The 18333-nt window shown below is 39.1% G+C and overlaps 1 protein-coding gene across 1 annotated transcript in view; it reads right to left on the bottom strand.

Moving 5' to 3' along the window:
- The window catches only part of LOC120858762 (antigen WC1.1-like), a 78191-nt gene that overhangs the window by 13432 nt on the left and 46426 nt on the right, over nt 1-18333 (bottom strand). The window contains 2 exon segments of the mRNA XM_040235065.1: nt 2739-3053; nt 8826-8832. Coding sequence (XP_040090999.1) covers nt 2739-3053; nt 8826-8832 — 322 coding nt within the window.

Here is an 18333-nt window from a genome sequence, read left to right as displayed (position 1 = left end):
CTTCCAACACATGAGAATCTTAGCAAATGCTATGGGGTGAAGGCAATTTAATGTTTTTAAATTCTATCTATATGCTAAATGGAGCTTCCCAGGTGGCACTAGTGGTAAAGAACCCACCTGCCAATGCACAAGTTCAATCCCTGGGAGGAGGGCAGAGCAACCCACTCCAGTATTCTGTCCTGGAGAATCCCACGGATGAGGGAGCCTGATGGGCTACAATTCACAGAGTCGCAAAGAGTCAGACACAACTGAAGAGACCTAGCATGGACTCATATGCTAACTGCAAACTACTTCCTATTTCTTGAGAAATAGTCATCATGCTGTTTTAAAAAAAAGAGAGGAGGAGAAGAAGAGAAGACAGAGCAAACAGTCATATATAATTTACAGATTTCTACCTTACAAAAGCCTCAATATGGATGAAAGAAAGAGTTGGGGAAAATATCTGTCCAGCAAGTTTTTAACACATTTTACCCCTGTGCTCCTTCCATCTGCGACCTAACCCTGTTTCCCTTTCCCGTTTCCCCCACTGCAGACAAGAGAAAACAACCCTAAGAGCTACAAACGGATGGAAAAGAGACTCTGAAAGGGAAGAACTTCTGTAGGAGTGGAGTGTGGCTGGGATGAGGGGTAGGTTAAACTGGGAGTGGATGGAGTCTGAGACTGAAAGAGGGAGACTAAGGGAAAGACTCATGACATGATTTGACCGTCAGGGACCATATTTCGGATAGAGGAAAGGTAACCTATTAAGAAAATAAAACTTCTCATCATAAAGAACAATTTTTAAATACATTTGCCTGACTTCTCACTGTGCTTATAATTATTTATGTACACGGTGGAATTCTTTCTGGTAAAGGACTCTGATTTCATAAATATGAGAACATTGAAGGTTCAGAAAGAATATTTCAACAGAATAAAAATGTACTATAGAGAACAGGAGAGAACAGAAAAAACACTATAGAAATTAATGAATTGAAGGACCAGCTTGACCACTTATCCAAGAGGGAATGGCAAGAGCCAGGATGATCTGTTAGCCTTTTGTTACTTACCCACTTTCAACTCCCCAGTCCAGGTTAGGACATCTGGTGTGGTCTGGCTGGGAGTTTGGTCATAGGATACACATTCTAATTAAAACATTTTTACTTAACAGATTGTTAGTTTCTATATCAATCCCATGAGGTTACAAATTTAAAAAGAACAAGAAAGAAAAATTTCTTGGATGTTGTTTCATATACCAAGATACATGCTAAACACTCAAATAGATGCTGAATAATCTAAAGTCATATACACATCAGGATAGATACTTCTGAGACATATTATTATTTCTTTTTTATTTTCTACTTGATTTTAAATTTTATATGAAAGCATATGTGTGTGAAAATTATAAGAAAATTTGTGCAATAGGAGGCTGGTGTGAGTAGATAAAGGTATTAAATATAATAAAAAATACATCTTTGTCTGATCTCTTGCTGTACAGACCTCCTGTATCCTTGGACACATGTAGCATCCTCCACACCACACCTGGACCTGCAGTGATGCTCAGAGAACCCCATATGGCCTTTGACATCTCCCATTGCCCTTCTTTTTCCTCTTAGCTACTATAAGTCTCCTCCACCTTCTTCAAAAATTACAGGTGTCCTCTTACTCCTATTCATATCAAACAAGCCCCCAAACACAATTCTCTTATATCATTGAAGACATCAGGTATAAAATATAATTTCTTACCATAAAACACAGAAATTCATATTTTATTGCCTATATCTTTGACTTGTCAGTGTGTGGCTAAGTGTTCCTCCAAAATTTTGGTTTATACAGAGGTTTTAAAGGAAAAGAAAGAACAGACAATCCTTTCTAGTAACAATGAAAGGAGAAGGAGAACCCAGACTCAGAACATTTCATCCACAACTCTATTGTCCTACCAGTCAAAGAGCTATGAATATAAATCTAAATTTTCAAAGGGGACTTGCAATTTGGCACAAATCCATAAGTTCCTCTCTGATTTGTTTGATGATGTCCCCTGTGCCTCCACTCCTACTAACCTAGCACAAAAAAGTGTCTCACACCATATATTCAGAAAGGACTCCATTCTGGAAGGTACATCCTCATTCTAGCCCTTTCCTCCCATGGGCTCACTGTGCAAAGCAGGTGCATGTGGTGATTTGCAAATGTTTCACTCTTCCAAAAGTAAATTATATAAAAAATGAGTATCAATTTTTATTGGGATATAGATTAAGCTATATCAGGTAAGATCACTGGAGAAGAAATAGCAGAGACTTGTAAGAGGAAAGTAGCAATAAATGAAGCCCATCAGGAAATCAGTCCTGAATATTCATTGGAAGGACTGATGCTGAAGCTGAAATTCCAATACTTTGGCCACCTGATGTGAAGAACTGGCTCCTTTGAAAAGACCCTGATTTTAGGAAAGATTGAAGGCAGGAGAAGAAGGGGAAGACAGAGGATGAGATGGTTGGATGGCATCACCGATTCAATAGACATGAGTTTGAGTAAGCTTCGGCAGTTGGTGATGGAGAGGGAAGGCTGGCATGCTGCAGTCCATGGGGTAGCAAAGAGTCGGACACCACTGAGCGACTGAACTGAACTGCTCACTCACAAATATTTTATGCCTTCAAGGAGGATATCTCAGATGTCTCTAGCTTACACATCTATTGCCCTGGTGATCAGACACCAGCTTCCTTGGAGCTTTCTGTTCTTTCAGTCCGTGGGCAACTCACTGATCATACCTGAGCAGATAACTCCTGCATCCTCATCGTGACTGCAGTTGTGCCGCCCCCAGCCCCGGGAAGGGCACTGCCACACGTGGGACTCCATTCTTCCACAATACACGTGGTCCAGCCAGATGGGTCCTGATCCCGCCCCAAAGGGAGCAGACTCCACGGCACTGAGGGCTTCTCCACAGCCCAGCTGCCTGCACACCACACGGGCATCGTCCAGGTCCCAGCCGTCATCACAGATGGTGCCCCAGGAGCCCTGGTCAAGGATCTCCACTCTCCTGGCGCAGGGCCTGCCCGCGTCCACCAGGCGGAGCTGTCTGCTGTCTGAGGAGAGAGAAATGGGACAATGAGGTGCTGACCAGGCGATGAGAAAGATCTTCTGTCCTGTGGGACCCTCACCCGAGCAGTTGGGGGCGCTCTCCTCAGAAGCTGATGCTGCGGAGTCATTGCCCTGTGGAACATTTGGATCTGGTTTCTTATAGAAGTGATAAGAGCATAACAAGGATGAACATGGACAAAAACAGGGAATATTACTTTACTAAGTAGTCTGAGACAGATGGTGTTGCAAGGTCCTATCAGAGTTAACATTCTGATTTGTAGAGCTCTGCACAGAATCTGAGAAAGATTTACAGGAAATGTTGGTCTCTCTACCCTGAGCGGTTAAATGAGTTCAGAGTCACAGGATTAGGCTGGTAGCTGGATGTATCCTTTATAAGCTACACACTCTTGGTCATTGACTTTAGAGTCAGGCAGTGGTGTCATCAGAAGCCTCATGGAGCAGCCATGAATCCTCTATCATTAAAATCGTTCTCCTTGGTATAGTCATGAGAACTGAAAAACAAATGGTCTGTGAGACACCATGGTTTACCCCAGAATAGTTCACTTATAATTCTAAGCTTCAAACTCCAGATCTGGATACTTAGTTTCAAAAAATATAATCTCTTTGAGTAGATTAAACAACCCTGCATGAGAGATGATGTCAGAAAACATTGACTGACATTGGCCAGACTCTACTGAGAATCACAGAATGTAGCTTCTTCTCCCAAATGAACATAATCTCTCCTTGGACTTTGTGTCAGGAATTGCTATTATCTAAAATTCGGAGTTGTTTGTTCTCTAGGGGAAAATATGTATTTCTAACTCACAGAGGTAAAATATGTTATACTCCTGCTTTGAAAGCCTTTGAACAAGCAATATTGACAGACACACTGCATTATTCTCTCCTTTGATACATAACCAGTCATGGAAAGAAAGGTTAAATGATGTCTATCACTGTTGTAGTTTAAATAAGTGATAAAGTAGAGAATAAAACCTCAAATTCTGTACTTCCATGAAGAATGGAAGAGAAAGTAGGCCAATGGTGTTGTTAGACACAACTTCAAATGCTGGAAATTTTCTTTAAGTAAAGGTATCATTGGAAAAGACTCTGATGCTGGGAGGGATTGGGGGCAGGAGGAGAAGGGGACGAGAGAGGATGAGATGGCTGGATGGCATCACCGACTCGATGGATGTGAGTCTGAGTGAACTCTGGAAGTTGGTGAACTGAGTGAACTCTGGACAGGGAGGCCTGGCGTGCTGCAATTCATGGGGTCTCAAAGAGTTGGATATGACTGAGCGACTGAACTGAACTGAAAGGTATCAGACGTTTGTGGACACAACATGGACTAAATATGCTAAAATTCTAAAGAGTGGAGATCATGTAATATGTTTCAATGTTAGCCAAGGATCTTCAGCTTCTTTTTCTCTGGAGGAATTTCCCAATTTGGTGCCTGGGTTAATGGCTCAGAATCCGGGCTCAGAGCAACAGAGGACTACTATTTGGACAGAGAAGCCAGCATAATTTGGGGTTACCTGATGGTGAGACAAAATTGGAGACCTGAAAGCCTCTCTCACACAGCAGATTTTTCCCTCAAATATGTGCTCATTATACAAGCCATGAAGCTGGCAGGAAGCCAAAGATCTATGTCAAAAGTCTTGGAGAGCAGAGTGGCGATTCCCTCACTCTCTTGGGTGCTGAGCTACCAAAATATCCAGGTTCTCAACCAAAATCTCTGAAGGCCCATGCCACATGGACAGAGAGATAAGAGGAGGATTGAGTGCTACCAAAACCTCAACCTAGACTTGTTACAGCTCAGTTCTCAGTTGTATTTGTAAATTTGAGTGATCTTCGACCCTTCTACTTGCTTAACAAAACAGAATATGAATCCTCTCAAGGGTTAGAAAATGTATCTGGAGGATCATTTTTTCAATGCTGAAGGCATGGTATGACATGATCTATTAACAAAGTGAAAAAAAGAAAATAAGAGAAGGCAGAGACTCACACGATAGAGGTGCTGGAGTTAGCAGATATAGATTTTAACCATGATCAATATATTGGGGAAAAAAGAGGAAATGAGAGAATAAATGGGTGAAAAGATGAAAAACATTAACAACTAATTATAACTATAAAAAATCAAGGAACAGTTACCAACTGAAAATAAAATGTCTAGAGAGTTGAATTAATAAGTTTAGAAGAATTTTAGAGAGAACTCTACACAGAATTACTGACTTAGAGGAGTCCTAGAAATGAGAGATGAGAAGAAGGAGGAGTTACAGGAGGAGAAGAGAGGCTCAGATGCTGCTCTAGAAGATACTAGGATTAAATATGAACAAGTATATATGATTCACTATATGGATGATATTTTAATAGCTCATCCTGATAGAACTCATTTGCAAACTGTTCTCCAAGATTTGACACAAGCATTGACAGATAGGGGTCTAAAGATTGCCCCAGAGAAAATTCAAATCAACCCGCCCATAACGTACTTAGGAAGAGTCATAAACTCAAAAACAGTGACCCATGCCGCGCTGCAATTGAGAATAGACCGTCTTGTTACTTTAAATGATTATCAAAAACTTTTAGGTGATATTAACTGGATTAGACCTTATTTAAAATAATGACTGCTGAATGAAAGCCTCTTTTTATTCTAACCCCACTTCTAAAAGACAAATAACTACTGAGGCTTGGGAAGCCCTAGGCAAAGTAAAAGCAGCTTTATCTGATAGTTATGTAAAACGAATTGACTTAACAGTCAATTCAAACTGGCAATTCCTTTGCCTAGCAACCCCAATAGCACCTACGCGAGGTTTTGTGGCAGAATGGTCCCTTAGAATGGATCCATCTTCCCGCCCAAGCTAAAAAAGTAGTAGCTTCTTATCCAGGCTTGATAGCAACCTTGATATTAAAAGGGAAAAAACAGAGTATTAAATTGTTCAGTAAAGAGCCAGCAGAGATTGTAATTCCATATAATAAGGAACAACTCGATGCTCTTCTAATGTTTGATGAAGATTGGCAGAGTGCTATAGGAAATTATTGTGGCCAAATTTTACATCCTTTACCCTCATATGCTTTGTTAATTCAAAAACTAAAAGAAGGGGAGTTTAAGTATAGGTCTCCCCATCAGATTTTACAACATGCTCTCTTTGTAATACAAAATGCAAAGCCATTAGTAAAATGGAAGGACCTCCTCTCCAAACAATGAAAAGATCCCGACCCAATATTAACTGGTGGTCGAGGGGGTGCTTGTATTTTTCCACAGGACGCAGATTCGCCAACTTGGATCCCCAGGCATCAGGTTCCCCCATTGCTTCGAAGGGCACTCCTCTGCCCCTGGCACCGCCGCAGGGAACAGCCACGCGCCAGGAGCTGTGGGCGGGGCCGGCCTGGCTGACCAAACCCAATGCGAGGAGCTCGCAGCCAGTAGCCCCGGCGGAGTCTGCGCTCGCTTGGCCACAGGCAGGAGAGGCAAGATAAGCATCAAGATCCCCGCGGGACGGACAGCTGCTGCAGCACGAATTCTGACCAGAAAAAATGATTCTACTTATTCTATTTTAGCTTGCGTGCCCTCTCCTTATGTATTTCTTTTTGCTAATGATTCCGGAAAACTTAATGTTCATATGAATTACACAGGTGGACTTAATGTAGTGTCTTGTAAACAATGTATGCTCTCATCTTGTTAAGATTTAAGGTGATCAAGACGGTTTGTGGGCTTACTAATTTTAGGGAATTCAGCTTTAATAACAACTATTACTGTTACTGTTACTGTGGCAGCAATTCATTGACTCAACAAGTGCAAATGCCTAATATGTTGAAAAATCATATTTTAGGTGTTTGAAATGGCTCAGATATTAGTTTAGACTTAGGGAAACTTAATAATCAGATACAGACTTTGGAACAGTCTCGTTTGGATTTTACCACCGCAGGGGCAGCTAATGACTTTTTCCACACCTTCTCCAACTTTATTTCTAGAAAAAACATTCTGTCTAATGTCTTCAGTTATGTTGCTGTTGGTGCTCTAATCTTGCTTCTTATAATCATTCTTCCTTGTATTGTCAGGATTCTCCAGAAAAGCATTCAGAAACTCTCAACTGAGCTGTACCTCATTATTCTAATCAAAAAAGGGGGAGATGTTAGGGGCCAGAGTGAGGAACTCCACCCATGGAAAAGGTCATGAGGAAGGAAGCTTGGCATACGCAAAGGCGTGATCAAGCCTCAGGAAACCCCCTGTTCCCGAGCATCTACCCCCAAAACCAGAGTACTTTACGGGGAGCTCTCCCCCATAACCATTTCTCTCAGAGGAGTTAACTTGCAGCTCCAAGTTAATAAAAATTCCTGGGCGTGACAAGAGTGTTTCAACTTACGAACTCTGAAGGTTCTCTGGCCTGCCTGATCAGGCTCATCCGGCCACATGTGATTGTTTACAGCCTCCCAACTGTGAGAGGCACGGGAAGTTTTAAAACTTTCTAAATACAGACTCTTTTGAGAAGTTAGAAGATCATTAGTATGGTATAGTGGGTTGATTAGGACTTATATTGGTGAAGGGTTTTTTTTTCATTTGTCGTGCCAATAATTACTGCTAATTCCCTGCCCTGAGTGTGACAAGGATGTCTCAGGTCAAACCTCTCTGCTGACAGACTAGCTTTTGTGACAACCTCTCAACCATAAACAGCACAGAGAGTTTGGAGTATTAGCATAGGGCTTTTTTCATTGATGAGTCAATGATTGCAATCAGGCCTCCATATCCTTAGGCACCTGGGAATATCTTAATCAATGTATTTGGAATATAGAAAAGGAAATATAGTAGTTTTTTGATGTTAGCAATACTAGACTTTTGAGTTAATGAATCTTCTCTTTTGTTAGAGATCACTGTACTTTGTTATAAATCACTGTGTCCTTGCTATGCAAAAATGTAACTTTATCACTATCTTAAGACAAAATAGATCTTAAAGGGAACATTGGTGAAGGGTTTTCATTTGTTGGTCTGATGTTTGCTGCTAAATCTCCATATTCCCTGCCCTTATAATGAACATAGCATATAGGAGAAATAAATATTAACCTTTAAGATTAATCATGTTAAACCTTAGGTTAAGTAAATTCCTTTCTTGATTGTAACTCACTACACCCTCACCCTATAGGGATGCAACTTTATTTGGAGGGTGGCGCCTGATTTAAGAAAAAAATCACCCCTGGAAAAATAAGTTTTCTGGTTAACTGACCGATATCAGAAAGGGCCATAAAATGTCAGCAGACCTCATGGCCAGAAGATGATGAAATTCATAAGACCTTTGTATAATTTTATATGAAGCACCTGATTGTGACAAACGTCAGGACTGCTGACCCCCGCATGACTCTGTATTCATCCCTATCTATAACAAAAAGGTATATAAACAAACCTGAAAAATAAAGAAATCGGATCAGTTTCTGGAAAGACTGATTCCCCCGTGTCGTTTCTTTCTTGCTCCCCGCTTTCCTGGCTGAATTCCCATCTGAAATGTGGGTACTCACCAAGCCTGCTAATTCTGCCTGGGCTTCTGAGATCAGACCGGGGAGGCCTCAGTGCCCCCTCTCCTTTGGGAGAATGGAAAGACGCCTGTGGCCTACGTAGGTGGTGATTGGTATTCCATGTAAACCAGTTATTCAGCCTCTTTTCTCCACTAATTCTCCCTACTACACTATCTGTTTCTATTCTCCCTCTATATCTGTAATTAAATAAGTTTTTTCCAGGACGCCGACTCCGTCCCCACCTTCGAATTACCCTGGATCCACCGGGGCTGGACCCTGGCACTCAGACAGTGAGACAGAGCAGCAGAAGTAACACTTGAAGATACGATAACTGAGAATTTTTTAAAAATGGATGGATGGGCATGAAAACTCCCACACCTAGGAAAGCTGCTGAAAATCAAAGGAAAAGGGAAAATTTGGAATAATAACAGATCTGTTTAATACAAAAGAAGGGGGGAAAGAGAGGAAAAAAGAACATAAAGCACATGGGTCAATTAAAAGGAAATGATAGATACTAGCCCAACAATACCAATAATTGCAGTTACAGTAAATTGATTAGATACTTCAAATGAAAGCCCATCTTGATGAAACCACAAAATCCATGTAAATGCCACCATGAAGATATTCAGCTTATATATGAGGGTAAAGAAAGGTTGAAAGTAAAACGATGGAAAAAAATGTACATACTTTGTGAATCCTAATTGTAAGAAAACTGGAATAGCTATACAAATGTCACAGAAAGTAGACTTCAAAGCAAGATGTGCTAATTGAGTTAAAGAGGGCATTTTCATGATTATAACAGGATACACCCTTAATGAAGATATTATAGATATTAAAATCCAAGAAAATGTCAAAACATTGCTTTGAAATATAGAATAATACTTGACAGAACAAAGAACAGAAGTAGACAAAATCATAATAAAAATGGGGGGACTTTAACATCCATTTTTCAATAGCATGCAGACCAAGTATACAAAAAAGAATGAAGAATATAGCAGATGTAAACAACACAGTTAGCTAAATAACATATATAGAGCAATACACCCAACAATGAAAGAATTTGTTATTTACATTATTGTTAATTCACTGGAAACTTCCATTTTTAAATGATCATCAGTTCAGCTCAGTTCAGTCGCTCAGTCGTGTCTGACTCTACAGCTCCATGGACTGCAGCATGCCAGGCCTCCCAGTCCATCACCAACTCCCAGAGTTTACTCAAACTCATGTCCATCGAGTCAGTGATGCCATCCAACCATTTCATCCTCTGTTGTTCCCTTCTCTTCCCACCTTCAACCTTTCCCAGCATCAGAGTCTTTTCAAATGAGTTAGTTCTTCACCTCAGGTGGCCAAAGTAGGGGAATTTCAGCTTCAGCATCAGTCCTTCCAATGAATATTCAGGACTGATTTCCTTTAGAATGGTTGGATTCTCCTTGCAGTCCAAGGGACTCTCAAGAGTCTTCTCCAACACCACAGTTCAAAAGCATCAATTCTTTGGTGCTCAGCTTTCTTTATAATCCAACTCTCACATCCATACATAACTACTGGAAAAACCATAGCCTTGACTAGATGGACCTTTGTAGGCAAAGTAATGTCTCTGCTTTTTAATATGCTGTCTAGGTTGTTCATAGCTTTTCTTCCAAGGAGTAAGCATCTTTTAATTTCATGACTACAGTCACTATCTGCAGTGATTTTGGAGCTCCTCAAACTAAAGTCTGTCACTGTTTCCACTGTTTCCCCATCTATTTGCCATGAAGTGATGGGACCAGATGTCATGATCTTAGTTTTCTGAATGTTGAGCTTTTTCACTCTCCTCCTTCACTTTCATCAAGAGGCTCTTTAGTTCTTCACCTTCTGCCATAAGGGTGGTGTCATCTGCATATCTGAGGTTATTGATATTTCTCCCAGCAATCTTGATTCCAGCTTGTGCTTCATTCAACCCAGAATTTCTCATGATGTACTCTGCATATAAGTTGAATAAGCAGGGTGACAATATACAGCCTTGACACACTCCTTTCCCTATTTGGAACCAGTCTGTTGTTCCATGTCCAGTTCTAACTACTGCTTCCTGACCTGCATACAGATTTCTCAAGAGGTAGGTCAGGTGGTCTGGTATTCCCATCTCTTGAAGAATTTTCCACAGTTTGTTGTGATCCACATAGTCAAAGGTTTGGCATAGTCAATAAAACAGAAGTAGATGTTTTGATGATCACATGATAGAACAAAAACCTTCAGAGAATTGAATTTATACAGAATATTTACTTTGACCAGAGTGAAATTAAGTTAAATATTAATAAAATATACTTAGCCATCCCTACTGAGAAAATTATGAAATATTCTTCCAAAGAATTCCTGGGTCTGGAAATAACTTTCAAACTTGAAAATATTGTGAAATAATGGTAACAAAGGTATTCTGTAACTAAATTCTTCCAACGCAACTAAAGTAGTGTCTAAGGGAAATTTATACCCTAGATTTAGAAAAGAGGAAAGATGAAAAATGAAAAAATGTAAGCTTTCATTTAAGAAGCTAGGAGAAATAAAGCCTAAAGGATGTACAAGATTGGAATTAATAAAGAAAAAAATAAAGTAATTCTAAAAAAGAAAGTAAGCATAAGACAAAAATAATAGAGGAAAGCTATTCAAACATGGCTCACTGAAAATTGATCAACACCAAGCAATACTAATCAAGAGCAGAGAGAAAAACTCAACAATACCAAAATGAAAAGGCAAATCACTGTAAATTATACAGATTTTTTGGTCATAGTTTTGAGATGCAATATACACATTTAGTGTGGATAAATATCCAGAAGAGTTCCAGTTTCTCCACAACCTTGCCAACACTTGTCTTTTTTAAAATTATAGCCATTTTGACAGGTGTCAGATGACATCTCATTGCGGTTTTCATTTACATTTCTCTGATGATTAGAGATGTCAGTATATTTTCATATACCTCTTAGCTATCCATATGTCTTCTTTGGAGAAATGGCTAGTCCCTGACCAATTTTTAAAATCAGTTTATTAGAGCTTTCGTTGTGTTGCTTTTGTTTTCCTCTTGAGCTGTAGGATTCTTATTTATTTTGGAAATTAATCACTTATATGATTTGCTGTAAGGTGCTTTTTCACTCTACTGTTGTTTCTTTTACTGTCATGCTGGTGTTCAGTCATTCAGTTGTGTCTAACTCATTGTGACCTGAAGGAGTATAGCCTGCCAAGCTCCTCTGTCCATGACATTTCCTAGGTAAGAATACTGGAATGAGTTTCTATTTCCTTCTCCAGGGTATCTTCCTGACCCAGGGGTTGAATCCATGTCTTCTGGGTCTCCTCCACTGGCAGGTGAACTCTTTACAACTGAGCCATCTGGGATAGTCTCACTTTTCTATTTCTACCTATTTTTTTGGTGTCATATCCATGAGATCATGAAATAATATATTTTTATTTGAAATTATAAGTAAAAATACTACATATCGAAAATATAATTCCTAATTAATGACAATATTACACCATCATGCACAGTAAAATAAATTTATATGCAGTAAGGTTTTAAATATTATTTAGTGGAATTATAAAATCATTTGTAGAAAATAAACTTGATTAAAAGTTATTTTGAGATGAATAATGGCATTTGAAACATTGCATTAAAGGCATAGTCAAAAAACTAAAACGTTATAAATTTCATCACATAACCTCCCATACACATATACAAACCTACATACACAAAATCATACACAAAAGATGGGGAAATATTTCCAAATAATGTAAGAAAAATGGTAAATGATGTTAGTTTATAGAGTTCCTAAAAATAAGAAAACTTGTAAAGTATTTTAGAGAAAAAATTAAAGATAGAGAAAGATATCTGAAACACCTGTAAATATTTACTTATTAATCACTCTGCACATTCAATAACAAATACAAACACAGCCATCTATAAAGGCACACACACACACTAACGCACCCCTGAATGAAGGAAAGACCTTGCATACTTTAATTACCCTGTGTTTCTTCTATCAGGACAGTGCTTGCACATTGTATGCACTCATTCAACAAGTATGGATAGAGAACATTTTCTAAATACCATGATAAGAGCTTGTTAAATATTTATTAAATAAATAAGCAGATGAATACAATTCAGTGAAATACATTTTCTTTAAATCAATGCTAATCAACAAAATAGTGAAGCAAAATTAAATTAATGATAATTGTTTATGAAAATAAGGTATATTAAAGATAATTAGTCCATAAACACAGAATAAATTTATATTTAAAATTTCACTTACATAATTTTTAATATAAATTTATTTATTTTAATTGGAGGCTAGTTACTTTACAATATTGTATTGGTTTTGCCATACATCAACATGAATTCGCCATGGGTTTTAATGGAAAATTGTTAAATAGACTCTAAACTACTCTCATTTATTATTCAATATAACATATGCACAAGAGAATATTTCTGTAGTGAGAAGAAACTCTTTAAGGGAATATACAGATTTACCAAGTAGACTTCAGAAAAAGACAGATAGCTACTGAGCAAAGCAAAACCCTCCTTGCTATTCTTTGGAACTCTGAATTCAAATGGGTATACCTTTCCTTTTCTCCTTTGCTTTTTGCTTCTCTTCTTTTCACAACTATTTGTAAGGCCTCCTCGACAGCCTTTTGCTTTTTTGCATTTGTTTTTCTTGGGGATGGTCTTGCTTCCTGTCTCCTGTACAATGTCATGAACCTCCGTCCATAGTTCATCAGGCACTCTGTCTATCAGATCTAGTCCCTTAAATCTATTTGTCACTTCCACTGTATAATTGTAAGGAATTTGATTTAGGTCATACTTGAATGGTCTAGTGGTTTTCCCTACTTTCTTCAATTTAAGTCTGAATTTGGCAATAAGGAGTTCATAATCTGAGCCACAGTCAGGTCCTGGTCTTGTTTTTGCTGACCGTATAGAGCTTCTCCATCTTTGGTTGCAAATAATATATAATCAATCTGATTTCAGTGTTGACCATATGGTGATGTCCATGTGTAGAGTCCTCTCTTGTGTTGCTGGAAGAGGGTGTTTGCTATGACCAGTGCATTCTCTTGGCAAAATTCTGTTAGCCTTTGCCCTGCCTTCATTTCTTACTCCAAGGCCAAATTTGCCTGTTACTCCAGGTGTTTCTTGACTTCCTACTTTTGCACTCCAGTCCCCTATAATGAAATGGACATCTTTTGGGGGTGTTAGTTCTAGAAGGTCTTGTAGGTCTTCAGAGAAGCTTTCATAGAAGCTTCATAGCTTCAACTTCAGCTTCTTCAGCATTACTGGTTCGGGCATGCTGCTACTTCTGCTAAGTTGCTTCAGTCGTGTCTGACTCTGTGTAACCCCATAGATGGCAGCCCACCAGGCTCCCCTGTCCCTGGGATTCTCCAGGCAAGAATACTGGAGTGGGTTGCCATTTCCTTCTCCAATGCATGAAAGTGAAAAGTGAAAGTGAAGTTGCTCAGTCATCTCCAACTCCCAGCTACCCCATGGACTGCAGCCTACCAGACTCCTCCATCCATGGAATTTTCCAGACAAGAGTACTGGAGTGGGTTGTCATTGCATAGACTTGGAATACTGTGATATTGAATGGTTTGCCTTGAAATGAACAGAGATCATTCTGTCATTTTTGAGATTGCATCCAAGTACTGCATTTCAGACTCTTCTGTTTGCTATGATGGCTACTTCGTTTCTTCTAAGGGATTCTTGCCCACAGCAGTAGATATAATGGTCATTTGAGTTAAATTCACCCATTCCAGTCCATTTTAGTTCGCTGATTCCTAAAATGTCTACGTTCACTTTTGCCATCTCCTGTTTGACCACTTGCAATTTGCCTTGATTCATGGACCTAACATTCCAGGTTCCTATGCAATATTGTTCTTCACAGCATTGGACTTTGCTTCTGTCCCCAGTCACATCCACAGCTGAGTGTTGTCTTTGCTTTGACTCCATCTCTTCATTCTTTCTGGAGTTATTGCTCCACTGATCTCCAGTAGCAATTTGGGCACCTACCAAATTGGGGAGTTCATCTTTCAGTGTCCTATCTTTTTGCCTTTTCATACTGTTCATGGGGTTCTCAAGGCAGGAATACTGAAGTGGTTTACCATTCCCTTCTCCAGTGAACCACATTTTGTCAGTATTCTCCGCCATGACCTGTCCATCTTGGGTGGCCATATTGGCATGGCTCATAGTTTCACTGAGTTAGGCAAGGCGTGGTCCACATGATCAGATTGGTCAGTTTTCTGTAATTGTGGTTTTCAGTTTGTCTGCCCTCTGATGGAGGAGGATAAGAGCCTTATGGAAGCTCCCTGAAGGGAGAGAATAGCAAGGAAAGATAAGAAAGCCTTCCTCAATGATCAGTGCAAAAAAATAGAGGAAACCAATAGAATGGAAAAGACTAGAGATCTCTTCAAGAAAATTAGAGATAAAGGGAATATTTCATGCAAAGATGGGCTCAGTAAAGGACAGAAATTGTATGGACCTAACAGAAGTAGAAGGTATTAAGAAGAGATGGCAAGAATACACAGAAGAACTATACAAAAAAGATCTTCATGATCCAGATAATCATGATGGTATGATCACTCACCTAGAGTCAGACATCCTGGAATGCGAAGTCAAGTGGGCCTTAGGAAGCATACTATGAACAAAGCTAGAAGAAGTGATGGAATTTCAGTTGAGCTATTTCAAATCCTAAAAGATGATGCTGTGAAAGTGCTACACTCAATATGCCAGCAAATTTGGAAAACTCAGCAGTGGCCACAGGACTGGAAAGAATCAGTTTTCATTCCAATCCCAAAGAAAGGCAATGTCTAAAAATGTTTAAACTACCACACAGTTGCAGTCATCTCACACAGTAGCAAAGTAATGCTGAAAGTTCTCCAAGCTAAGCTTCGACAATACATGAACTGTGAACTTCCAGATGTTCAAGCTGGTTTTAGAAAAGGCAGAGGAACCAGAGATCAAATTGCCAACATCTGCTGGATTATTGAAAAAGCAAGAGAGTTCCAGGAAAACATCTGTTTCTGTTTTATTGACTATGCCAAAGCTTTTGACTGTGTGGATCACAACAAACTGTGGAAAATTCTTCAAGAGATGGGAATACCAGACCACCTGACCTGCCTCTTGAGGAACCTATATGCAGGTCAGGAAGCAACAGTTAGAACTGGACATGGAACAACAGACTAGTTCCTAATAGGGAGAGAAATACATCAAGGCTATATATTGTCACCCTGATTATTTAACTTATATGCTGAGTACATCATGAGAAATGCTGGGCTGGATGAAGCACAAGCCGGGAGAAACAGCAATAACCTCAGATATGCAGATGACACCACCCTTATGGCAGAAAGTGAAGAAGAACAAAAGAGCCTCTTGATGAAAGTGAAAGAGGAGAGTGAAAAAGTTGGCTTAAAGCTCAACATTCAGAAAACGAAGATCATGGCATCTGGTCCCATCACTTTATGGCAAATAAATGGGGAAACAATGGAAACAGTGACAGACTTTATTTTGGGGGGCTCCAAAATTACTGCAGATGGAGACTGCAGCTGTGAAATTAAAAGATGCTTACTTCTTGGAAGGAAAGTTATGACCAACCTAGATAGCATATTAAAAAGCAGAGACATTACTTTGCCGACTAAGGTCCATCTAGTCAAGGCACATGGTTTTTCCAGTATTCATGTATGGATGTGAGAGTTGGACTATAAAAATAGCTAAGCACCAAAGAATTGATGCTTTTGAACTGTAGTGTAGGAGAAGGTTCTTGAGAGTCCCTTGGACTGCAAGCAGTTCAAACCAGTCCATCCTAAAGGAAATCAGTCCTGAATATTCATTGGAAGGACTGAAGCTGAAGCTGAAACTCCAGTACTTTGGTCACCTGATGGGAAGAACTGACTCACTGGTAAAGACCCTGATGTTGGGAAAGATTGAAAGGGGGAGGATAAGGGGACGACAGAGGATGAGATGATTGAATGGCATCACTGACTCAAAGGACATGAGTTTGAGCAAATCCTGGGAGCTGGTGATGGACAGGGAGGCCTGGTGTGCTGCAGTCCATGGGGTCACAAGGAGTCAGACACGACTGAGTGACTAAACTTAACTGAAAGTAAAACTGCAATAGACTCAAATAGATATACTGAGAAGGCTAAGTAATCAGAGGAAACAGAAATTACAAACAAAGCACCAAGAAAAAGGTACCAAAGCCTGAAAGAAATATACATAAGTGTAAAATGTACCTGTTAAAAAATATCAGAATTAATGTATTCTTTCCACATCATCCTATCAAACATCCTACCCAATCTATACAGAGATCCTCTGAGAAAGTGATGGCAAGGTCTCTGCAAGGTGGTTACTCACTTTCAGGGTCAGAGACTTAACCACCTCCCACTTCCTGGTGCTTTACTGTAGGAAAAATATCATCAATAAAAGATTTAATAGTTTAATGCTTCTTTAACCTTCAAGTGGAAAAGACAAAAGAGATGAGGCAAGAGAGGCAAGGAGTGGTGAATATATGTTTTTCAAATATCTGTCACCACATTCTCTCTGCTATGTGAAATATCTATCACCACATTCTCTCAGGCAACACCCAGCATATCACTCATGATATATCTGAATGGGGTGTGTGTGTTTGTGTATGTAGGAAAGAGAGAGAGAGAGAAATGTTGCAGGGAATAAGCACTTTGGTTTGAATATCTGTCACCCCCCAACATTTATTTACTTCATTCAGCACTTGCTGTTGAAATCCCAACCCCCAGTGTAATGGTATTAAATGGTGGAACCTTCTCAGCCTCTTCCAAAAGCAGAAGAAAAGAACATTGCCAAACTCATTTTATGAGGCCAACATTGTCCTGATATCAAAACCAGGCAGGAAATATCTCTGATAAACAGAGGGACAAAAATCCTCAACAAAATATTAAAAAACATAATTCAATAATGCATCCAAAGGATCATGCACGATGATCAAGTGAGATTTGTTCCAAAGGATGCAAGGAAGGATGGTCCAATATTCACAGATTAATCAATGTGATACACCAAGTGAACAAAATGAAAATGAAAATCAAAAAAACATTTGAAAACATTAACATCCATTTCTGATTTTAAAAACCTCTATAAAGTAGATATAGAGGGAATATACCTCAACATAATGAAGACCATATGACAAACTCACAGCTAACCTCGTACTCAACAGTAAAAAGCTGAATATTTTTTCTCTGAGATCAGATGCAAGACAAAGGTGCTTAATCACCACTTTTATTCAACATAGTTTTGGTATTCCTAGCCAAAACAATCAGGCAAGGAAAAAAAAATAAGGACACACAAATCTGAAAGGAAAAGACAAAACTGATGCTATTTAGAGATTTCATAATATTATATATAGAAAACCCTAAAGCCCCCACCAAAATCTGTTAGAACTAATACCCTCAGTGAAGTCGCAAGATACAAACTTCATATACAAAAATCAGTTGCATTTCTATACACTAATAACAAGTTGCCATAAGGAAAAATTAAGAAAACAACTCTATTTACAGTTGAACAAAGAAACAATAAATTATTAGGAACAAATTTAACCAAAGAGGTGATAGTCCTGTACCCTGAAACTCTAAGACACTGATGAAAGATAGTGGATTTTGTTATCAAAATTCCAAAGGAAATTTTCACAGACATGGAACAAACAATCCTAAAATTTGTATGGAACCACAAAGGACCTTGAATAGCCAAAGCAATCTTGAGAAAGAAAAACAATATTGGAGGTTCCATGTTTCCTGATTTAAAACTATATTTCA

This window comes from Oryx dammah, unplaced genomic scaffold (genome assembly GCF_014754425.2).
Source record: "Oryx dammah isolate SB20612 unplaced genomic scaffold, SCBI_Odam_1.1 HiC_scaffold_29, whole genome shotgun sequence".
Classification (NCBI taxonomy): Eukaryota; Metazoa; Chordata; class Mammalia; order Artiodactyla; family Bovidae; genus Oryx; species Oryx dammah.
Note: the sequence above shows the minus strand (reverse complement) of the source record. Positions and strands in the feature narration are given on the sequence as shown.